Raw genomic sequence first — 25,264 nt, 5'->3', positions numbered from 1 at the left:
TTAACACCTCCAGATCCTCAGAGAGCTTTATTAAATCAACACTTATATTGTTGTTAATGTCTCTTGCCCAAAGAATATTATGTGCAAATGAAACCAAGTACAATGACTGCTTGTGCTTCTTTAAAAGTCCTTTACCTTTCAACTCTTCTATCAAATTTTTATTTTTGAAGCTTGGACCAACAATGGAAACCAGGTCATCATGATCACACGACTTGCCTTTGCCTTTTTTTGGGTGTGCGGGGTGCTTTTTTGGGTTAGAATAGGCATAACTTGAGAAGGAGGATAATATTTTAGTCCAGTAACTATGGCAAACTCCTTCCAACCAAAACAAACAGGAATATTGCCACAGTAATTTATCCATACCTCATCCATCTTTTCTTTATTTTCATACATAAACCTAAATTTGAGAAGTTCATATATCATTTTCATTTGAAAACGAACATTGTTGTCCTCCGGCAAATCAAGATATTTTTCAAAGAAACTGTCCCTGAAATAAGCATCCAATTTTTGTTCTCAAAGTATTATTCTAAAGGTGCCAAAAGATTTTTCATGGCTGACTTAACCACGAAATCACCCGTTAAATTTGTGGCACCATCGCATTGCATTCTCACAGGATAATGATTAATGCTGAAGGTTTTGACCAACTCTTTGGTGGAGGGGCTATTAGCATTTGGATCATCTCTTTTAAAGCATTCCTCCTCCCCATATTCATCATATTCTTCTGTTGATTGAGATAACGCTTGTAAAGCAAACTAATAGAGTGGTGGATATAGCCTAGCTGCTTCACTTGTTCCTTTACTTAGACTTGATTCGATTTCTGTTCTTTTGGAAGCCATATTATTTAAAATTAATAGGAACATAAAAAAATATATTATAGTTAATTAATGCATTACTAAAAAAAATAACAGTAAATCTAACAAGCAAAATAGTAAAATAACAGTTCCAACAAATCACTAATCTGTTGCACCAGGTAGTATATCTGTTGCAGCATATAACTAACCTGTTGCAGTAGATAAGTAATTTGTTGCAACAATATAAAATTTATCACTCATTTTTTAAGATAGATGAATGGTTTGTGCAATAGATCACATATTTGTTGCAACATATGAGTGATCTGTTGGAACAGTTAAATAACCTGTTGCAACAATACAAAATATATTACTCATCTGTTGAGAAAAATGAATGGTCTATGCAGCAAATCACATATATATTGCAACATCATCAGTTGCAATATATGAGTGATCTGTTGGGATAGTTAAATAACCTATAGCAATAGCTGAGTAATCTGTTGCGACAATACAAAACATATCACTCATCTGTTGAGAAAGATGAATGGTTTGTACAATAGATCACACATCTGTTTCACACATTTGTTGCAACTTATGAGTGATCTGTTGAAATAGTTAACTAACCTACAACAACAACTGAGTAATCTATTGTGACAATACAAAATATAGCACCCATTTGTTGAAAAAGATGAATGGTCTGTGCAACAGGTAATACATCTGTTGCAACACATGAGTAATCTATTGAAATAGTTATCAATAGTCAATATTATTTAGATTTATTCCAACAGAAGGATCGTCTATCACGGCAGATGAATGATCAGTTGGAAAAATCAAGTCTTGGACATGTCTAGTTGGAAAAGTTGATAGGATTTTATCTAGCAGGAGATTCATCTGTTGCATCAGATCTTTAATTCGATGGTTAATTTGTTGCATTAGATTTTTTTATCCAATGGTTCCTCTGTTGCATCTGATAGTAAGATTATTGCATCAGATGATTAATCTGTTACAACATATGGTTAATTTGTTGTATCAGATAGTTAAACTGTTGATCATATGATAAATTTGTTACATCAAATTTTTTATCTGATGGTTTCTCTGTTGCATCAAATGATTAATTTGTTGCATCAAAATTTTAATCTGATGGTTCCTCTGTTGCATTAGATGGTTGATTTATTGCATCATATGATAAATCTGTTGCATTAAATGGTTAATATGTTGGACCAAATGGATAATCTATTGGAAAAAAAATAATAGCATGATTTTGTTCAACATAAAAACAACAATATCACCATTTTTACCAAGAATAAGAACAGAACAAATCAACCCTTGTTTGTATAAACACAAAAAATAAAAATCAAACTTCAAAAAAATACAACCAACAACAAAAAATCATAATTCACTTCGAAAAGAGAAGAGAAGAAATACCAAAAATTAGGATTTTATTCAGACCGTATTTCAAATTAAAGCAACAAATATTAAAATTGTTAACCAATACTATAAGATAAGTTGGCTCAAGTTCCTCGTTTTCTTCAAAACTAAAAAGACCATAATTTTTTATTTGTGAAAGAAGAAAAGAAATAATGAAGAATTCAAAGCTGTTATGGACGGAGAGCAAGGCTATCATGTTGATTGAAGGTTGAAGTTGAAAAGGAACTCGAAGCTCAACTATTTGTTGTCAGAGGTTGAAGTCGTCGAGGATTGAAAGGAGAAATTTGCAGAACTGTTGATTGGAAGAGAGTTGAGAAAAACTGTCGAGAGAGAGGAGAGAGACTGGTTGATTTAGATTGAGGAGGGGTGTGGGTTGGGTTGATTTGTATTTTTGAAAAGATTAGAAAGTTTTAAAAATATTAATCAAGTCCACAATTCACTTAATCAAGTTTCCTAATTATGTGTGACCCTTTAAGTTGGTCAATGTCACCAATCCTTCATTCAAGACTTAAAAGACACCTTTCCTTCAATTTTATCGAAATTCATCTTCTTCTTTATGAATTATAATTTTTTTCGATAATAATTTGGAGTAGAAGAAACTAACAACTAACTTGAACTATTTTAACAAAAATAAAGATTAATCCTAAATAAATTAATATAGAATGTTATTTTATTATTAAACTCCTAAGTTTTCAAATAAATGAAGTACATATAAGCTTATTTCTAACAATTTTAATTGTAATTGTTTGTGGACGTCGTTAGATTTAATATCATAGTTAGAAGTTTAAAGAATATTGTGCTCACTAAGTTTTATAGTTGAAAGGTTATTGATATTTCGTATTGTTAACTAATAAGGATCATTTAAATTCAAAGTTCAAACTTAAGGAACTTTTTTGATCATTTTTCTCTCATCTTTTGAGTCGCTTTTAGCAATTATTGATCTTTAAGAAAAATGCGTAAAGTTTGATGATATTATTGGACCAAAAAAAAAAGATAAATAACTTTATTGGAATATTTCCCTAAGTTGAGTGACAATATAAGGAATTTACTCTAAGTGATGCAGATGTCAACTTTTGATTAGTAGTTGTAATTTAATGAAGAAAAAAGAGTCAAATATGTAATTGAATTATTAGAAATGATTTATCTATGTCATTCAATATAAGTTTGAATTATCTATGTTATTTTCATTGAAAGTTCGACTCATCTATGTCACACTGCTTACAAAAAGAAAAAAGGTTCATTCATGTCATTGTTTTGTGACGGTGACTTTTGCAAAATTATTTTTGTCACGTCACCTCTTATTAGAGGTCCACATTACCAAATTCAAATCAACCAATATTATTTAAATAAAAACTAAAAATCGGGCTCATTAAAATAAAATTTGATCCACACAGTTAAAAAATTTAAATTTATTAAAAATAAAAAATTGGACTAATCAAAAATAAAAATCAAACCCATTAATTGCGTCGAATTTTATTTTAATGGGTATGATTTTTTATTTTGATTAAATTAATATCGGTTGATTTAATGGTCTTATTGGACTCTAATAAGAGGTCATGTGACAAAAATGGTTTTGCAAAACACCATTATAAAATAATGGCATAATCAACTTTTCTTTCACAATATTCGCATAGATGAGCCAAACTGCTATACTTATTACGGATGACATAAATCAATCATTTTTAATAGTTCCATGACATATTTGAGCTTTGCTTATAAGTTGGGGGGCAATCCACAGTTTCAACTTTCAGTTCATTGTGAGTTATAAAAGGATGGTGCAACAGCTGCTACAAAGATCCCTTTGCAAACAGCACCCTGTGAAGTTCCACCAATCCTCAAAGAGAAAGGAAACTTTCTCAAGTAGAATTCCAAAATGCTTAATCCCGTACCCCATTTATTCATGGTGGAGTTGGGTAGGGTTGAGGAGATTTATTTAAATTCCCTTTCTCATAAAGTTACATTATATTCATATGCGTTTAAAATTATTTTTGTGTATACGGTAGACACATGCGAGCTCAGTATAAAGAGCAACGTTGAAAGATAGATTTCCTTCAACTCTTGTTAGGGTCAATATGGCTAATAAACTATTATTCTTGCATATTCTCTGACTCCACTTCTGATATTTTTTCGAGTATATTGCTGTTGTTGTTATTGTTAAATACACGGATAGAATGGACTAAAGTAGAGGAAATGAAATAGGTAGAACACTATAAAATTTGATCCACAGTTTCAAGAGTTGAATAGTCAGAATTACTCATAGCTCCTCTGAAGTTCAGGATTGTAACATAATACTGGGGATGATACATAAAATCCTATTTACTTGTCTTTTCTTATAGGCATTATGATCCTAAACTTTACACCAAATTATAACTTTGATCTTAAATTTTGATAGTGCACCAATAGGACCTTTAACTATTCAAAATCTGAACAAATATGACCTCCGATTTTACAACCTCCATGCGTGAGTTATACTTGCGCCTACGTGGATAAGTAATCTAATCATACGGTGCCACGTCATTAAAAGGGCTGACTGGGTGAACTTTTGATCTGAAACTTAAAACGAGGTCGTTTTGCTTCTATAAGTTAAAACGACGTCGTTTTGCTTCTATAAGTTAAAACGACGTCGTTTTGCTTATTATTATTATTATTATTATTATTATTATTATTATTATTATTATTATTATTATTATTCTACTGCTAATTTAATATACTACTATTACTGCCCTTAATAACGTTTTAATAACGTTAATTTAATATACTACTACTATTAACAACCTTTTATTAATAACGTTACTTTAATATACTACTACTGCCCTTAATAACGTTTTATTAACAACATTTTAATAACATTAATTTAATAATATTTTAATAACGTTAATTTAATAACGTTTTAATAACGTTAATTTAATAATATTTTAATAACGTTAATTTAATAACTTTATTTAATAACATTTTATTAAAACTATAATTTTTTTTTATTATTAGTATAGTTTCATCTTTGAGTTAAAAATAATAATAAAATAATAGTGAAAAGTCATTTAAATATATAAAAAGGAATTAGTAAGGGCATAATAGTCATTTTACCTTTTTTTACTGTTGGAAAGTTCAAATTTTTTACCAGACTCGCCCAGTTTTGCATGTACAACACGTGTTTTGCTACATAGGATCGGATGTCATATTTGTGCAATTTTGAATAGTTAAAGGTCAATTTGTGCACTATCAAAGTTTAAGGTTAAAGTTATAATTTGGTGTCAAGTTTAGGGTTATATTTATGTATTATAACATTGACCTTAAACTTTAACAGTGCACAAGCAGATCCTTTAACTATATAAAACCCGAACAAATAAACATTTCAATCCTATGTGGTAAAATAAGTGTGTACACGCAAAACTGAGCGCGTCAAGGTTAAAATTTGAGCCTCCCAACGGTAAAAAAAAGGGTTAAATGACTATTATGCCCTTACTAATTTCTGTTTATATATTTAATGGCTTTTCCCTATTATTTTTCCATTGTTTTCAGCTCATTGATGAAAATGACATCTAATTTCTTTTGTCATTGCGAAGAAATAAATAATATTGAAGATTTCTTAATTAGGTGGGTCAGCCTAATATGGAAAAATTGCGCGGGTATCTATATATATATATATACATAAAATAGAGGACGAAGCACCACAATTAGCAACGTGGCAAGCTATTGAGAAGCTACGTGGCAGTTTTTAGGACAAAGTTGTAATAAAAAATTTGAACTATTTGAACATTAAAATGCATTATCCTTTTTTTTTTTTACAAAAAAATCATTAGCTTAAAAATAGAATTCATGGTTGAAGAGTTCTAAAATAGACTTCTACTCTTTCATAAACGTATCTCTTTTAAAATTTAAGTAATATAATATATTTAAATATAGTTTATTTAAATATTAATTAAATATGAAACTATACTAATAATAAAAAAATTATAGTTTTACTAAAACGTGCAAAAAAAAATTGGGTCATTATAGTTTTAATAAAACTTATCTCTTTAAAATTTAAATGCTATAAAATAAAATTAAATATAATTTATTTACATATTAATGAAAGATGAAAATTTCATTAAAATATTGTTATTATTATTATTATTATTATTATTATTATTATTATTATTATTATTGTTATTATTATTATTATTACTAGTAGTAGTATAATGATAGAAGCAATAGTAGTACGCAATATGTAGAAGTATAATAATAATAATAATAATAATAATAATAATAATAATAATAATAATAATAATAGACTTCACTATTTTAAATTTACCTTTTAAAATTTAAATATTAAAAATATTTTAAAATTGAAAGACAAAATTCTTTTGTCAATGGGTAAACCGACGTGGTTTTAATTGAAAGACAAAATTCTTTTGTCAGCCTTTTTAATGAGGTGGCACCGTATGAGTGGATTATTAATCCACATAGGCGCAAGTGAGGTACACGCATGTAACTTGTAATATCGAAGTATTTATTTGTTCAGATTTTGTATAATTAAAGGGCCTACTTGTGGACTGTCAAAGTTTAAGGTCAATATTATAATTTGATGTCAAGTTTAGGATCATATGTGTTATGCCCTTTTTAAAGTAGTAAAACTATGTCATCATCTAAAATAAACAAACCATATTATCATATTTTAGAGGATCATATGCATATAACCATATCAAATTTCATTTAACATCTGCAAATAATGTTTGCACAAATCAAAAATATTGCAAATTGAGAAGAAAATGGAAAAAAGATGGTAGAAATACCATCTGTTTACTTTTTTATTTTTTTTTCCTTTTGCTTTTCCAAATTTGTTGTTGTTTTTGTTTTTGTCATCACCATCTATGTAGGGAGGGCCGAGGGGGATATGATTTAACAGAGTTATGTGGCATGAAAGAATTCAATACATGCAACCATTTTTAAGAAACTCAAATGAAGTGTTTTGTTATGTAACAAAATAGAACAAAAAGAGAAATTAGCACATAAAATGGCAACTTATTTTTTGATTACATAATATTGCTACATACATGTAACGTCCCGCATTTCAGGCTACAATATAGACCATGATTTTGATGTGTTGATAAATCCCAAAGCCATAAATCCTATGCCAATACGGCATGTTAATTATTTGTGTAGCATGTGAATCCATTCAAGCTTGAATTTAGACCATAGAGGTCCTTCAACTCAAGGACGAGTTGAAACTATTTCGATCGATTAAGTTTTAGTGGATGTTGTAATTTGTGTCAGCTTCCATCAACCATAACTCTCTATATATGTCGAATTAGAGTGCCTACTATGTGTCAAATGATAGGCCTTTGAGTTAGCTTTCCAACGAAATCAATTTTGCTAAAATCCGACACCCGACCAAGAAGTTATGGCCTTTCAAAGTAATATGCATCGCCTAACCAATCACACATGGCCACTGGAAAGCATAGGCGATAGCCTAGGCGGTGCCTATGTAAACATAGGTGATAGCCTAGGCAGCGCCTATGTAAAGGTTTCAAGTGACTTACACACTCCGTTTTTGGGGCAAAATGGTCCTTTTCCACCCTTACTTAGCCCTAAACACGAAATTCAGTTCCAAAGACCCCAAAATACACCTTCATTCATCAAAAGTGCTCAAAGATTCTCCTTAGGGTTTCAAAATAAAAACCTAAGCAACTCAAGATTCAATCGGGGGTTTTAGAAACTAATCGCATATTTGGAATCCCCAGAATGTAGGCTTCAAGAAACACCTATAATTTTCGCATATAGAGATACGTGGGATTATCTCAAAAAAAAATCTCATGGTCTTTAAAAATTCATGTTTTCAAAATGGGGGTTGTGAAATTATGAATATGATTATGTTTTAAATGTTTTATGATATTTATTTGGTCTTTAGGCCTAATTCCAATGTGATTTGATATATTCTATATGGATATGCATGTGTTTCATAATGATGATAAATTGAGAGCATGATTTACACGGAACCCCTCTCTTGATATGATATTGTTTTAAGTTTTCACATGATATGAATCGTTTGAAATTATCTTGAAATGCATGTCATGAAACGTCTTAAAAATGTTATGATTTAGATATGGTTTTTGACTTTCAAAGAGAGGGTTGTTTTGTTCATGTTGAAATATGTTGCATATGATGATTGAATGAAGAGAATGATACAATACTGATGACTTGCAAATTGGGTATGACGATACCCTATAGAGTATAACATGTGATTGATTTGAACAAAGTTTGAATGCATTAATTTTCATGAGAAAGGTGGATGCCCGAAGAAGGCGTTTGAGTAAAAGGGCTCATCGCTGGAAACCGCAGTTGCCGATGCGGGTCATATGATATTGTATCCTACATGGGAGGATAATAAAATAATTAGGACATCTCACATGGGGGGATTCCCTGTGGTGTACTCACATGGAGGGTATACCGGCTCCAAATCCTGGCGGCTACTTGGATTGGAGGCTTGGCCGTCCAGCACCAGAGGTGGATTCCACATAGCCGTGGAATTACAATTGTAGTGTATTCCACCTAGCTCAATCATATTACATCGGTATTGAAAACTATTACATTATGCCCATGTGTTTTCAAATAACTTGATATGAAACTGCTTTATAATGGCTCTCACCTATATTGTGTAAAAATATTATATTTCTATTTTGATTTCTCTGCATACCAGTACTTTTGTATTGACCCCCCTCCTCCCAGGTTCGAAGGCACAGTCTAGGGGTCCAGACAACCAGTAGATTCCTTCCGACAGATCGCAGAATCAAGTGGTGAGCCTTCTATATTTCGAAAGGCCTGATGTGTGTAATTTAATTTATCATTTATTAGTTTTGGGTCTACTGGGGGTCTTGTCCCAGTTTTCAGATAGAAATTTATTTTAGTCATGTAATAGAGATTTTGCAGACGTTATAAAGATGTTGTATTGAGATTGTGGGACATTATTCCCCATTATTACTTTCGCATGATTCTTGACCATGTTTACGTTATATTGTGTATCTTTTGCATTTCTTTTATCATATGAATTGTGTGCGTGATTACCAGACAAATAGGGGTGTTTCGGGCCTCATGATTTGGAATACTCGTCACGTCCAGGGCCCAGTTTGGGTCGTGACAAACTTGGTATCAAAGCACGATTTATGGTCCCAGGGTGTCTGCAAAATTACGTCGGGTAGAGTCCTTTTTATGGGTGTGTAGCGCGCCACACTTATAAGCAAGAGGCTGCTAGGAATTTAGGAAATGTTTCCCTTCTTTGTGATTTAGTTCATGCTTCAGAGTCTGAACTGTCCCCTAATCAATGATCACTTGTATTTTAGAAACATAGTTATTCCTCCATGTCGTATCATTGATCAGAATGCTCAGGCAGATGAGGTTTATCCCACCCATGGGATGCGGACCCGTAATAGAGCTCACACTCCAGAACTTATCCCTAATTCGGGAGTCCCTCCAGTCCCGACCAGTCCACTTCGAGCTCCGCGGACTAATGTCAATCGTCCCCCAACTGTTCAGGGAGATATTTCAAATACAGAATTCAGACGGTCTATTCATATGCTGACACAGTTAGTATCTAACCAGGCTCAACGATCGGAAGATGTTGGGTCTACATCTGTTATGTCTGAGGCTACTAGGGTTGGACATTTCATGAAGATGAACCCACCTAAGTTCACTGGTACCAAGGTAGAGGAAGATCTACAGAATTCATGGATGAGATGGAAAAGATCTTTAAGGTAATACATGTGGATGAGGTTAAAGGGGTGGAACTAACAACTTATCAGCTTAAGGATGTTACGAATCAGTGGTATGCCGACTGAGAGGATGAAAAAGGTGAGAGTGTTGAGCCCACAGTTTAGGGCGAATTTGTGGAAGCTTTTCTTGATCGATTCTTTCCTCTGGAGTTGAGGGAGGCCAAGGCGGAAGAGTTTATGAATTTAAAGCAGGGCAGTATGAGTGTCCAGGAGTACACTTTGAAGTTTAATAAAATAGCCCGCTATGCACCAGAGTTGACTAGTAATATAAGAGTCCAAATGAGGAAATTTACATCCGGCCTTGCTGATAGCCTGGTACTTCAGTGCCAGGGGGCTATGTTGAACAAGGAGTTAGACTTTACTCGGTTGGCAGTTCATATACAATAGATAGAAGAGAAGAAAAAGAAAATTTTAGAAATAAGAGAGAAAGACAGGCAAGCAAAGAGAACCAGAACCGCGGGTCAGAATCACAGCCAGCCACAGAGCGGCAACTAGGGAAATAGATGGCAAAAGAAGAAGTCATGGAGTAATGCACAGTCTGCTGCCAGCGCCCCAACGCCCGAACCACCAGCAGACAGACGATCTTAGAGTTTCCAAACTTATCATGGATAGAGAGCCCTAGATACTCAGTCACAGGGGAGTGTGGCCCAACAACGGTGTGAGATTTGCGGAGAAATCACCCAGGGAAGTGTTTTTTTTTAGGGGAAAAATTATTATACTTGTGGCAAGGTGGGATATCTTTAGAGAGATTGCCCTTCTACTGGAGGAAATACAAGGGGGACTAGGCCCCAACCTGCCCCCACGGCTCTTTCTCCTAAGGGTGCCCCTTCAGCTACCGGGAGCTATGCAATCGATTATATTCTTTGACTAACCGCCAGGAGGCGGAAGCTTCACCAGATGTTGTCACCGGTACGTTACAAATTTTTTCTCATGATGTTTATGTATTTCTTGATCCCGGGTCTACTTTATCTTATGTGACCCCCTATGTGGCTGTTGGTTTTGGGTTTAGCCCGAAGTCATCGAAGAAACCTTCACTGTTTTCACTCTTGTAGGTGATTCTATTGTTGCTAGAAGGGTTTATAGAAATTGTTTTGTGTCTATTCTTAGTAGGGATATTGTGGCCGACCTTATAGAACTTGATATGGTAGATTTTAATGCCATTCTTGGGATGGACTGGCTCCATTTGTGTTATGCCACCCTTGATTGCAGAACCCAAAAGGTAACTTTTTCTTTTTCGAATGAGACACCACTTGTATGGGCAGGGAGTTCTGTGGAACCTAGAGGTTACTTTATCTTTTATCTTAGAGCCCAAAAGCTTATCTCCAAAGGTTGTATGTACCATCTAATATGAGTAAAAGATTCAAGAGTTAAAAATCTTCATTTTCAGTCAGTCCCTGTAGTGAATGAGTTCCCAGAAGTCTTTCCCGAAGATCTCCCAGGGATACCACCTGATAGGGAAATAGATTTTGGCATTGATGTGTTACCAGACACTCGTCCTATTTCTATTTCGCCATAAAGAATGGCTCCCACAGAATTGAAAGAGTTAAAAGAGCAGTTGGTAGACCTTCTAGATAAGGGTTTTATTCGCCCCAGTATGTCCCCTTGGGGTGCACCTGTACTTTTCGTGCGAAAGAAAGACGGTTCCCTTCGTATGTGCAAAGACTATCGTCAGCTGAATAAGGTCACGATTAAAAACAAGTATCCTCTTCTTAGGATTGATGATCTTTTTTACCAGCTTTAGGGTGCTACGTGTTTTTTGAAAATAGATCTTCGTTCGGGTTATCATCAGTTGAAAGTTAGGGAGTCAGACATTCCCAAGATAGACTTTTGAACCCAATATGGTCACTACGAATTTCTAGTCATGTCCTTTGGGTTGACTAACGCCCCTGCAACCTTTATGGATCTTATGAATAGAGTATTCCATCAATTTCTTGACTTGTTCGTCATTGTATTTATTAATGATATCCTGATCTATTCTAAGAGTAAAGAGGGTCACGCCAATCACCTCTGAACTATTCTTCATACCCTTAAGGATCATCAGCTGTATGCCAAATTTTCTAAGTGTGAATTCTGGTTAGATGCTATTGCCTTCTTGGGGCATATTGTGTCCAGTGATGGGATAATAGTGGTTCCCCAGAAAGTTGAAGCAGTAAGAAAATGGCCCAGACCCACGACTCCAACCGATATTTGAAGCTTCTTGGGTTTGACGGGGTATTAGAGAAGGTTCGTAGAGAGTTTTTCTTCCATAGCTGCTCTGCTTACTAAACTGACTCAGAAAAAGATGAAGTTTGTGTGGTCTAACCTATGTGAAAACAGTTTTGAAAAGTTGAAGGACAAGCTGACTACTGCTTCTGTTTTAACCCTTCCCAAGGGTGTAGATGGTTTTGTAGTTTATTTTGATGCGTCCCGTGTAGGACTTGGTTGTGTATTGAAGCAGCATAGTAAGGTGATAGCTTATACATCTAGGCAGTTAAAGGTGCATGAGCGTAATTACCCCACTCATGACTTGGAGTTAGCAGTCGTCGTGTTTACACTTAGAATCTGGAGGTACTATCTCTATGGAGTGCATGTTGATATTTATACTGACCATAAGAGTTTGCAGTATGTTTTCTCGCAGAAAGAATTGAAACTCAGGCAGATACGTTGGATGAAACTTTTGAAAGACTATGATATGAGTCTGCATTACCATCCGAGAAAGGGAAATGTTGTAGTCGACGCCCTCAGTAGGTTGTCTATGGGAAACCTTTCTAATGTAGAAGAAGAAAGGAAAGAGATGGTGAAGGATATTCACCGTCTTGCAAATCTGGGAGTGAGACTCTTAGATTTCAAAGATAGAGGGGTGATTGTTCATGAGTTAGCTAAGTCATCCCTTTATGCTGAAGTTAAGAAGAAGCAGGTTGAAGATCCCATCTTGATGCAAATCAAGAAAGATGTGGGTCAACAAAAGGTTATGTTGTTTAAAATTAGTGGTGATGGTATTATGAGATTTCAGGGTAGGTTGTGCGTTCCGAATATTAATGGGCTGCGGGAAAGAATCCTTAATGAGGCGCACACTTCGAGGTATGTCGTTCACCTAGGCTCTACTAAGATGTACCATGATTTGAAAACCTTGTATTGGTGGAATAATATGAAACGTAATGTAGCTGATTTTGTGTCCAAGTGTTTGAAATGTCAAAAAGTGAACGTAGAACACATGAGGCCAGGTGGTACTTCCTAAGAGATAGCCCTGCCTTTATGGAAGTGGGAGATGATAAACATGAACTTCATTACAAGACTTCCGAGATCCCGAAACCAGTATGATTCTATATGGGTGATTGTAGATCGGTTGACAAAGTTAGCCCACTTTTTGCCTGTGAGGACTAATTATTTAGGAGGGGGTTATGCTAAGATTTATATTGAGGAGATAGTTCGATTGCATGGGGCACCAGTGTCCATTATATCCGATAGAGGTACGCAGTTTTCATCTCAGTTCTGGAGATCTTTTTAGAAGGGTTTAGGTACACAAGTGAATTTGAGCACAACTTTCCACCCTCAGATGGATAGGCAAGTTGAGCGTACCATTCAGACCCTCGAGGATATGTTGAGGGAATGGGTCATTGATTTCAAAGGTAGTTGGGTAGATCACCTGCCACTAGTTGAATTTGCTTACAATAATAGTTACCATGCCAGCACCAAGATGGCTCCTTTTGAGGCTTTGTATGGGATGAGATGTAGGTCTCCGATAGGATGGTATGAAGTGGGTGAGACCCAATTATATGGGCCTGATCTTGTTCATCAGGCGATGGAGAAAGTAAAGATCATTAGAGAATGACTCAAGACTGCTCAGAGTCGTCAGAAGTCCTATGCCGATATTCGGAGAAGAGAACTAGATTTTAAAGTTGGTGATTGGGTGTTTCTCAAGGTTTCTCCTATGAAAGGAGTTATGCGGTTTGGAAAAAGGGGTAAATTGAGCCCTCGCTATATAGGGCCATATCAGATTCTGAGAAAGATTGGTGCAGTTGCTTATAAGCTAGAATTGCCTTCAAGTTTGGGTTTCGTTCATCCGGTATTCCATGTATCCATGTTGAAGAAATGCATTGGAGATCACTCTTTGGTATTGCCAGTAGATGGTGTCAAAGTGACAGATTCCTTATGTTACGAAGAAGAGCCCGTTGAAATTTTGGATCGCCAAGTTCGAAAGCTGAGGAGCAAAGAGATAGCCTCAGTAAAGGTACTGTGGAGGAATCAAAAAGTCGAAGAAGCAACTTGGAAGTCAGAAGACGACATGAAAATTAGACATCCCAATTTGTTTGCTTCGATGGAGGATGAGACAGAAGGTACTATTCCTATCTTATCTTTCCTAGTCCTTTATTATGCTTGAAATCGTGTCTATCTATGTCCCACATCATTATTCGGGGATGAATGATCGTAAGGGGGGATAATGTAACGCCCCGCATTTTGGGCTACAATATAACCATGATTACGATGTGTTGATAAATCCTGAAGCCATAAATCCTACGCCAATACGGCATGTTAATTATTTGCGTAGCATGTGAATCCATTCAAGCTTGAATTTAGACTATAGAAGTCCTTCAACTCAAGGACGAGTTGAAACTATTTCGATCGATTAAGTTTTAGTGGACGTTGTAATTTGTGTCAGCTTCCATCAACCATAACTCTCTGTATATGTCGAATTAGAGATTCTACTATATGTCAAATGATAGGTCTTCGAGTTAGCTTTCCAACGAAATCAATTTTGCTAAAATCCGACATCCGACCAAGAAGTTATGACCTTTCAAAATAATATGTGTTGCCTAACCAATCGCACATGGCCACTGGAAAGCATAAGCGATAGCCTAGGCGGCGCCTATGTAAACATAGGCGATAGCCTAGGTAGCGCCTATGTAAAGGTTTCAAATGACTTAAACACTCCGGTTTTGGGGAAAAATGGTCCTTTTCCACCCTTACTTAGCCCTAAACACGAAATTCAGTTCCAAAGACCCCAAAATACACCTTCATTCATCAAAAGTGCTCAAGGATTCTCCTTAGGGTTTCAAAATAAAAACCCAAGCAACTCAAGATTCAACCGGGGGTTTTAGAAACTAATCACATATTTGGAATCCCCAGAACGTAGGCTTCAAGAAGCACCTATAATTTTCGCATATAGAGGTAAGTGGGGTTATCTAAAAAAAAATCTCATGGTCTTTAAATATTCATGTTTTCAAAATGGAGGTTTTGAAATTACGAATATGATTATATTTTAAACATTTTATGATATTGATTTGGTCTTTAGGCCTAATTCCAATGTGATTTGATATATTCTATATGGATATGCATGTGTTTCATAATGATGATAAATTGAGAGCATGATTTACACGAAACCTCTCTCTTGATATGATATTATTTTATGTTTTCACATGATATGAATCATTTGAAATCATCTTGAAATATATGTCATGAAACGTCTTAAAAATGTCATGATTTGGATATGGTTTTTGACTTTCAAAGAGAGGGTTGTTTTGTTCATGTTGAAATATGTTGCGTATGATGATTGAATGAAGAGAATAATATGATACTAATGACTTGAAAGTCGGGTATGACGATACCCTACAGAGTATGACATGTGATTGATTTGAACAAAGTTTGAATGGATTAATTTTCATGAGAAAGGTGGATGCCTGAAGAAGGCGTTTGAGTGAAAGGACTCATCGCTGAAAACCGTAGTTGCCGATGTGGGTCATATGATATTGTATCCTACATGGGAGGATAATAAAATAATTGGGACATCTCACATTGGGGGATTCCTTGCGGTGTACTCACATGAGGGGTATATCGGCTCCAAATTCTGGCGGCTACTTGGATTAGAGGCTTGGCCGCCAAGCACCAGAGGTGGATTCCACATAGCCGTGGAATTACAATTGTAGGGTATTCCACCTAGCTCAATCGTATTACATCGGTATTGAAAACTATTACATTATGCCCATGTGTTTTCAAATAACTTGATATGAAACTGCTTTATAATGGCTCTCACCTATATTGTGTAAAAATATTATATTTCTGTTTTGATTTCTCTGCGTACCAGTACTTTTGTATAGACCCTCTCTCCTCCCAGGTTCGGAGGAACAGTCTAGGGGTCCAGACAACCAATAGATTCCTTCCGACAAATCGCAGAATCAAGTGGCGAGTCTTCTATATTTCAGAAGGCCTGATATCTGCAGTTTAATTTATCATTTATTAGTTTTGGGTTTACTGGGGGCTTTGTCCTAGTTTTCAGATAAGATTTCGCAGACGTTATAGAGATGTTGTGTTGAGATTATGGGACATTATTCCCCATTATTACTTTCGCATGATTCTGGAACATGTTTCCGTTATATTGTGTATCTTCCGCATTTCTTTTATCATATAAATTGTGTACATAATTACCAGATAGATAGGGGTGTTTCAGGCCTCATGGTTCGAAATACTTGTCACGGACAGGGCCCAGTTCGGGTCGTGACAATACAATATGTGAATGGGCAACAGATAATTAGTAGTACTGAATTTATAATGCAGGTGCTAGGAGATAAGAAATCAACCACAGATAAAGACTACAATTATAGATCTTTCATCAAAAAAATAAAGGTCATAGTTATGGATAGGGGTGTTCACGGTTTGATTTTTAACCAAATCAAATCGCGATCCAAATCAAACCGATTAAAAAAACCGATATTTGGTTAGGTTTGATTTGGTTTGGTTTTGAATTTAAAAAAACCGATACTAATTTGGTTATATATTACAATTATTTATATATTATTCATAAATACAATCTAAATATTTGTTACATTTTATATTTTAATCATGATTTAACTTTAGTCGTAACACATTCAGTCATATGTCTTCATCCAGTTGACAGTACCCTATGAGATTCTAAATGAATTTCGCATTTTGAATGACAAATGATACTAATTGTGAAAATAATATCTTGTTGCATATTGAAATTTACAGCTGAGAGAGTTGAGATTCATTAGACTATAGACAATCACTATTTTTAACTTTCTTTTTTAACCTTGATGAGCAAGAAGTTTATGTGTTCACCTTTTGGGGGTTTATCATATCATTCTGTTAAATATTGTTTTTAAATATTTTCTTAGAAGTGTTCATATGGTGTTGTCATGGCTTTGCCGAAGTATAATACTCAATTGACATCATAGTTTCAAGGTTGAGATACAATACTCAGTGATTTGTTTTTTAAATTTTCAACTTTTATCATTAGCTAAAGTTATAAACCGAAAAAATCAAATCAAACCGAACTAAACCGACAAGAACCAAACCGATGGTTATTTTTTTATTTGATTTGGTTTGGTTTTAGAAATTTTAAAACCGACTAAGTTGGTTTGGTTATGATTTTGACCAATAACCAACCCAAACTGACCCATGAACACCCCTTAGTTATGGATCATGAGTAATTAAAGATTTTATGACCTACTACTGCGTGGAAGACAAGCAGTAGTAATGCAATATGTTCAATTCGATATCATAGGTAAATTCCCAAGCAGCTTCCTCTTGCATTAACAATTACAATGAGCCAATGGCATTGACACCAACATATATATATATAATCATCTCAAAACCTAACCGTTGATGTTAACTGCTTTCGCCAATCGGAGAGGTGGTTGTTGGTGTGTTTGTTGTGGTGCGCAAGGAAAGTTATTACTGACATAGTCTAAGTTGAGCTATTTCTGGACTTTCACAGTGATAGTCAGCGTTAAATGGATTAAAAAGGACTTAGGATTGGGGAAATAAGTCAACTAAATCAATTTTGTCTCTGAGTTCATTTAGTCAGTCTCAATAACCAAACGACATATTTTCAACTGTTAGTTCATTGAAACTTCATCTTTGACTTCTCTGTCTGCATTTATGGGGCTTGGTCTTAGTATTTACTGGTCGAAGGTTATGAAGTTCCCTGTACTGAAGCAATATATTTAGAGCCACACAGTTTAGAGAACTTTAGACACATCTCTGAAAGGTGGTTACTTGCACAAACACAACTACTTCTTGCTCAGCTCTCAAATTACTTGTCCATATTTCTCAAAATGAGAAGTCCAAGATGCCACTTCGTAATTCTTTTCATTCAGTTTGTCTCCATCATTAGCTTTTACCACTGCGTAATGCCAATAAGAGGTGAAGATAATAAAACTAGTGTTGTAAAAGTGGACGTGGGAATAATTCTTGATCTGGAAACAGATGTGGCAAAAGTAATGCACACGTGTATTCTACTAGCACTTGAAGATTACCGTGCCTCCGCTAATCGCAGTGCCATTAGAATAGTCCCTCACTTGAGGAATTCCAAGAAAGATGATGTTGAAGCAGCATCCGCTGGTAAATTCAGTTCCGTGATTTACTTCTGTTAAACTAGCATGTCTTACTCTCTTTGTTTCACGAGTTAGACCTACTCTGTTAGTCAGTCATTCATGCCCTACTTGCACAAGATATTCTCTTTTTCTCTAAGATATTGTTTTTCCTATTTTGAAAGTGATTTTCAGATACTTTCTTACAGTTTGATTGTGTATGTGCAGCCATATACTTGCTAAAGGATGTCCAAGTGCAAGCTATCTTTGGGCCACAAATGTCTACACAAACTGATTTTGTCATTGACTTGGGGAACAGAGTAAAAGTCCCTGTCATTTCTCCAGCAACAAGTCCTTCACTTTCAGTCAAGGAAAATCCCTACTTCATCAGAGGAGCACTTCCTTCTTCCAGCCAGACTAAAGCCATTGCAGCAATTGTTAAATATTACGATTGGAGGGAGGTTGTAATCATCTACGAGGATAGCCCCTTTGGAACCGGGATACTTCCACATCTGACTGATGCCTTATTGGAAGTCAACACTAAGGTCTCCTATAGAAGTGTTATTTCTCCTTCAGCAAATGATGATCAAATCCTCAAGGAGTTATACAATCTGAACACAAAGCAGACCAGGGTGTTTGTCGTGCACTTGCAACTGTATCTTGCCTCACGCCTTTTCCTCAAGGCCAAAGAAGCCGGGATGATGAGCAGCGGATATGCATGGATCATTACAGATGTGCTAACGAGTCTTCTAGACTCGGTAGATCATTCAGTGATTGAGTCATCAATGCAAGGTGTTCTTGGTATAAAACCTTATATTCCAAGATCAAATGAGCTTAGCAATTTCACAAAGAGATGGAGAAAGAGATTCCGTGAAGAGTATCCAGACATGGACCCAGTTGAACTCAATGTTTTCGGGCTATGGGCGTATGATAGCATCACCACATTAGCAAAAGCAATAGCGGAAGTGGCAACTACTGCTATCCCTAAATTCAAGAAAGCAAACGCTAGAGAGAATTTAACGGACTTAGATGCACTTGGAACCTCAGAATTGGGATCTCTGCTACTCGACTCTATGCAAAACACAGTGCTAAAAAGAGGACTTAGTGGTGAATTCCGTATCATCGAAGGAGAATTGCAGCCATCCCCATATGTGATTGTGAATATAATTGGGAAAGGAGAGAGAAGCGTTGGATTTTGGACAGAGAAGGATGGCATTTCTTATAAACCGAAGATGAACAGTAAAACGGCTAAGAGTATTAATGAGCCACTGGGAGCCATCATTTGGCCCGGTGAATCTACTATTGTTCCGAGAGGCTGGGAAATACCCACAAGTGGGAAGAGATTAACGTTTGGAGTTCCTGTCAAAGGAGGGCTGGAGCAATTCATTAAAGTGGAAATAGATGCCAAAACACAAGCAGTAACTGCAACTGGTTTCATTCCAGATGTCTTCAGGGAAGTCATCCGATCTTTGCCATACGCCGTCCCTTACGACTTTATTCCATTCCCAATAGAACATATCCCCACTTCTCAAGACTATGATGATCTTGTTTACAAGATCTCTTCGAAGGTAATATCCAATCCTTTTTTGATTAATCTCTTTGGCTGAAACTAGCTACTTACATGCTCCTTTTTGGGACTTCCATATCTACTTTCTGCTTTAACTGAATCAACCATAAATACTAAAATTATCATTGATTGCTTGAACTAGGAATATGATGCAGTTGTAGGTGATGTGACCATTTTAGCAACCCGATCCAAGTATGTGGATTTCACATTACCATTTTCAGAGTCAGGTATTTCTGTTGTTGTGCCGGTGAAGGATGATGAAAGGAGGAATGCTTGGATTTTCTTGAAACCTCTAAAGAGCGAGCTTTGGATAACAACCGGAGCATTCTTCGTCTTCATTGGTTTTGTGGTTTGGGTACTCGAACACCGTGTAAACAAAGAGTTTCGAGGACCCAAACGCAAGCAAGTTGGGATGATATTCTGGTTTTCCTTCTCAACTCTCGTTTTTGCTCATAGTAAGCCTCTCATGCAAAGCAATTTATATACGAAAGCATTAAGATTTATCCTTGTTTCTCTCCAAATCATATATATGTCTGGTTGTTTCAGGGGAGAGGGTAACAAGTAACTTTACAAGATTTGTGCTGATTGTGTGGGTTTTCGTGGTTTTGGTGCTGACATCAAGTTATACTGCCAGCTTAACATCTATGTTAACAGTGCAACAGCTTCAACCTACTATAACAGACCTCAATGATCTCATCAAGACTGGAGAATATGTAGGGTTCCAAAAAGGTTCCTTCGTCAAAGACATCTTGAAGCACATGAAATTTGACAGTTCCAAGTTCAGAAGTTATAGCACATTGGAAGAGTATAATGATGCACTCTCAAGAGGAAGTAAAAATGGAGGTGTTGGTGCAATTGTTGATGAACTACCTTATCTCAGACTCTTCCTCAACAAGTACTGCAGGAAGTATATTATGGTTGGTCCGACGTACAAGGCTGCTGGCTTTGGATTCGTAAGACTGTCGCACTCCAGCGATGTTTTGGAACGGGTTTACATTTGTTTAATATGGTTTGTTGTTTGCTCAATGATCTAATTTTATTTTCCCCCAACTTCTGGCAGGCATTTTCTAAAGGATCTCCTTTGGTACCTGACATCTCAAGAGCAGTCTTGCAGGTGATGGAGGGAGAGCTTATGAATAAAATAATACAGAAATGGTTTGGGAATGAAACAGATTGTCCACAGAAAGATGTAATGGCTATAGCATCTAGCCTCACGCTAGATAGTTTTAAGGGCCTTTTCCTCATAGCTGGTGTATCAGCAGGCTCCGCTCTTCTCCTATTCCTCCTCACCTTCCTTTATCATCATAGAGAAATCTTAGGCACTGATGATTCATTAGCGCAAAAGCTTAAAGCAATAGCAAAGGTCTTTGACGACGAGCAAGACAACTCTAATACTATGTCAGAAAAGCCATCTGAAGGCAATGAAAGCCAAACGGCTAAATTGTTCGCAGGAAATGAATCTTCTACTGAAGTATTGCCCGACCTTCCTTCACCAAATCCAGAACTCACAACTTCCGACGGCCTAGGAGCATCCCCTGCTGCTGAAGGGTTCTCCACAACAGAGCCTGGAACTCCAATTCATGAAACCATTACAGGGACAATCGAAGAGAGATGAGCTAGGTTTAATATTTGCTTTTAGGAGGCGGCTCTAAGAATTTAGACCTGATGGTTTTAACCTTCAACTTCTTACAGTTGAATCCCTTGCACTTTTGTAATACGGCTTCAGAACTTAAAATTTTTATTGAAAGATTACTAAGTTTTCACATATATTTATGTTCCATTCCGTGTTGAAATTCATGGGTTCAGTTATGAGAAAGTGTCTGCATCTGTTTTCATCAAGGTTTTCAGGTGGACTAATGAGAGATTCCATTGGGATGATTCAGTCACTAAAACATATTTCTTTTACATGACTAAAAATGAGTCACATAAATTAGAACGGAGGGACAATAAGTACATTTCAGTCTCACTACTAACTTATTTCCAAAAATAACACACGCAGAAATTCATTGATAACTGATAATTTAGGATTGTTATCATTTATATATATATATAAACGAAACTCGTAGTTGCTATTTTCGAACGTGCATAAGGTAAAATCGGCTCCACTATTCTTCGAGTGCCATTGGGTAAAAACCTGCTTCACTATAATAATAACTTGCAAACCAACAAAAGAGCTAAAAACGTACGGGAAATTTTGAACCTGAGACACCCATTTGAGAAATACAATGCACAACCAACTCGGCCACGGGTAGGACTGCTATTTTTTTTTTTCTGGAGGAAGTGTGCCAATTTACATACAGTAAGTCTTTTCTTTGAGTTTTTATCTCTTTGAATGAAAATTATGATCAAATCTTTTGGTAGCAGTATGAACAAGTGAAAGTCTAATTTACAGATAAGAATATTATAGATACAACTAATCCAAAATCTTTACGAAAAGTAAAACAAACCCAAGTCCCATAACAGCACCAACTTTTGATTAGGATGTTTGATTTCATGAATGTATAAGTTAGGGGCAATCCACAGCTTCCACTTTCAGTGCATACTGAGTTATAAAAGGATGGTGCACCAGCTGCTCCACCGCCCACCGCCTACAAGGATCCGTTTGCAAACAGCACTCTATGAAGTCCCTGAACTCTGGCGAAGCCGTAGCCGGTGCCTCTGGTGGCTGAGACATACAAATGGCGCATATAACACTCCACCAGTTCCCCATTGAGAACGGAAACTTTCCCAAATAGAATTCCAAAATGCTTAGTCCCAAACCCCATATATCCTCTGCATATCCATATACATTCTCCTGATTTTGATTCAGGTCCGTGTTGATTCTCTCGGGCTCATGTAACAATTTTACACATAATTGTAGGAGCTACCGCTACAGAAGTTTTCTCAATTCACAAAGGTTCATTCATTTTTTTCAACTTACCAAAATTTATTGATGAGGTTGGTTGACAAATAGATATAAGTTGAGGATTAGTAAATGATGGGTATTTTTATATAATATAAAATTCGGGGTAAAGCTTAAAATTTTAAAAGTCTTCAAATAATAAAATTTGGCCAAAAACTAATTCTTTCTAGTATTTGAAATTTGAATTATTTGTGAAAAATATTTGCTAAATAATGACAAATTATATGACCAGACACTTTTTGCGAAAAAATTTCCTAACTATTATTTGGGATATCTGTGGCCAAATGGTAAATTTTGGATTGTTATTACACATACATTTAAAAAGCGAGTGGATATGAAATCATTATTTGAAATTGATGAAGTTCAAGTTTTGCTTGAATATGCAGTTTGAATATTTTAAGTTGTGGGAATTTTTTTTTTTCAATTCTTATATAATATGATCAATGCCAAATCATAATTCATAAATAAGATATTTTAATATGCTAAGACATCACATTAATAAATTGCATATTTCCTTATTCTTTTTTATAAAATAATTATGATTACAAACTTTCTGGTATAAATAATTTTATAAATATGCACTAATCAACAATAATAGTACTCCGATTCCTCTGTTCTTAAATAAGCGTTCTTTTTGACTTGGGCATACCTTTTAATAAACTACCCACTTCTAGAAAATTAAAAATAAAAATTACCCCCAATTAAATTTCATTTCTTTTCAAGTTGACATTTACTATTTTATTTAAATTCAAGTGCATATTATGAAGATTATGATCAAAATATTCTTGAAAGCTTAAATATATATTTATTTAATAATAAAATCATAATCCAAAATGAGCACTTATAAAAAATGGAGGGACTGACTAGTTATTCTGTAATATAATTCCTTCACATGATACCTACAATCTCTTTACGATGAGTCTGAGCCTTTTTGGCAAAATTTAAAATTGTGTTTTTTTTTTTCTTGTGAAAAAAAAAAAACTTATGACTCAATTTTTGTGTTTGAAAAAGGGTGAAATCGTGATATGAAAATTTTAAATTAATATGTTTGGAGAATTTAAGATTTCATCTCATGATTGAAAATAATGATCAACTAGCTTGTCCAAATGCTGATTTCATATCATGCTTTCAAATACGAGATGAAATCGCATGTCCAAAACCCTAAGTTTTGTGTGTATTTCTTCCCCCATCTCAACTTATGTGATACATTTTTGTTCTTAATCGGTCACAAATTAATAACAACTTTCTATATTTAGTAATTTTTGACTTTAAAGCTCTCTTTATATCCTTAATGAGATAAATTATAACTATATAAATATCTATAATTTATTTTCGACTATAAGTTTCAATAAATTTATCACATTTTGGGGATTTTTTTCTATACGAAAATTGGATAATATTTATACGATTTAACGAGATTTGGGGGTTTCGAAAATGTAGCAACATTTCTTTTAACATATCATATGATTTGTATACAAAATTTTTGTTGTATAGAGTCCGGCAAAAACATACCACATAAAATGTAGTTTGTATGTCACGCTATACAATCACAGCCTATTTTAGGGGTGTCAAGTGGGCCGGCCCCGACCCGGCCCTAGTACCTAACCCGGCCCGGTAAGCCCTAGGGCTTTAGGGTTCCGGGTTCCGGGCCGGTTATTTTGTTAAAATAGGCCTGGCTAACCCGGCCCGGATCAAGCCCGGTTCAGGCCCGTCGGTTAACCGGCTCGGCCCGGCCCAATTTTTTTTTTTTTAAAAAAAAGATACTTTGGATTTTGGGCCAAACTAGCCATTGGCCCAACGACTATATAGCTGTTTTTGGGTCCAAACGGCTACTTTGGTGTTATGCTAAATTCGTGCATGAAATATAATCATATGTGTCACTTTAGTACTCTTATTTATACTAACTTAGAAATAAGTACTCACCATGATTCTGAACAAGTACAACCTGATTTGTGGACGGCTATGGCTGATGCAAAGGATTACATAGAAAAATTATATAATCACTATGCTGATTTATTTGATTTAGCCGTACCTACAAATATCACTCCAACTGTCGCTCCTCATCCTCCCGAGGAGCCATCATCTTCTAAAAGGCCGGCACATAGTGGTTTTTCTAATTCGTTTTATGATTTAAATTGTTGGAACAATGTTGATGAGAGAACTTACACATCAACTTATCAGGAAGAGCTGAAATATTATCTTCGGACAGCACCAGAGCATCGCAGACGATGGATCAACATGTTGGATTGGTGGAGGAGTAATGAAACACAATATCCTGTGCTTTCAAGATTAGCTAGAGATATCTTGAATGTTCCAACGTCAACTATTGCATCAGAGAGCACCTTTAGTCAGGGACGACAACAGCTTGGAGACAACCGACACTCATTGGGAAGCAATGCAATGAATGTTCTAGTTTGCCTCAGAGATTGGATTAGAGCGGAAAGAAGAAACCAAGGAATGGAACCGGAGCCGAGCGACGAGCTGAAACTTGAAGAAATTATGACTTCACAGGAGAACTCAGCAGAATC

At 35.6% G+C, this 25,264-nt stretch overlaps 1 protein-coding gene across 1 annotated transcript; it reads left to right on the top strand.

Moving 5' to 3' along the window:
* The first annotated feature begins 17,433 nt into the window (after positions 1–17,433).
* On the top strand, positions 17,434–21,612 carry LOC107855895 (glutamate receptor 2.9). The gene is made up of 5 exons (XM_016700907.2): positions 17,434–18,298; positions 18,496–19,835; positions 19,977–20,289; positions 20,381–20,787; positions 20,895–21,612. Exons 1-5 carry the CDS (start codon positions 18,013–18,015, stop codon positions 21,447–21,449), a joined length of 2,901 nt encoding a protein of 966 aa, XP_016556393.2. The 5' UTR covers positions 17,434–18,012; the 3' UTR covers positions 21,450–21,612.
* The last annotated feature ends 3,652 nt before the right edge of the window (positions 21,613–25,264 follow it).

Source organism: Capsicum annuum, chromosome 6 (assembly GCF_002878395.1).
Source record: "Capsicum annuum cultivar UCD-10X-F1 chromosome 6, UCD10Xv1.1, whole genome shotgun sequence".
In the NCBI taxonomy this organism is placed as follows: Eukaryota; Viridiplantae; Streptophyta; class Magnoliopsida; order Solanales; family Solanaceae; genus Capsicum; species Capsicum annuum.
Note: the sequence above shows the minus strand (reverse complement) of the source record. Positions and strands in the feature narration are given on the sequence as shown.

Coding starts and splice junctions, on each gene's coding strand:
- LOC107855895 (XM_016700907.2), top strand. CDS start 18,013: ATGAGAAGTCCAAGATGCCACTTCGTAATTCTTTTCATTCAGTTTGTC. Junction 20,290..20,380: donor AACTCTCGTTTTTGCTCATA/GTAAGCCTCTCA, acceptor TGGTTGTTTCAG/GGGAGAGGGTAACAAGTAAC. Junction 20,788..20,894: donor AGGCTGCTGGCTTTGGATTC/GTAAGACTGTCG, acceptor AACTTCTGGCAG/GCATTTTCTAAAGGATCTCC.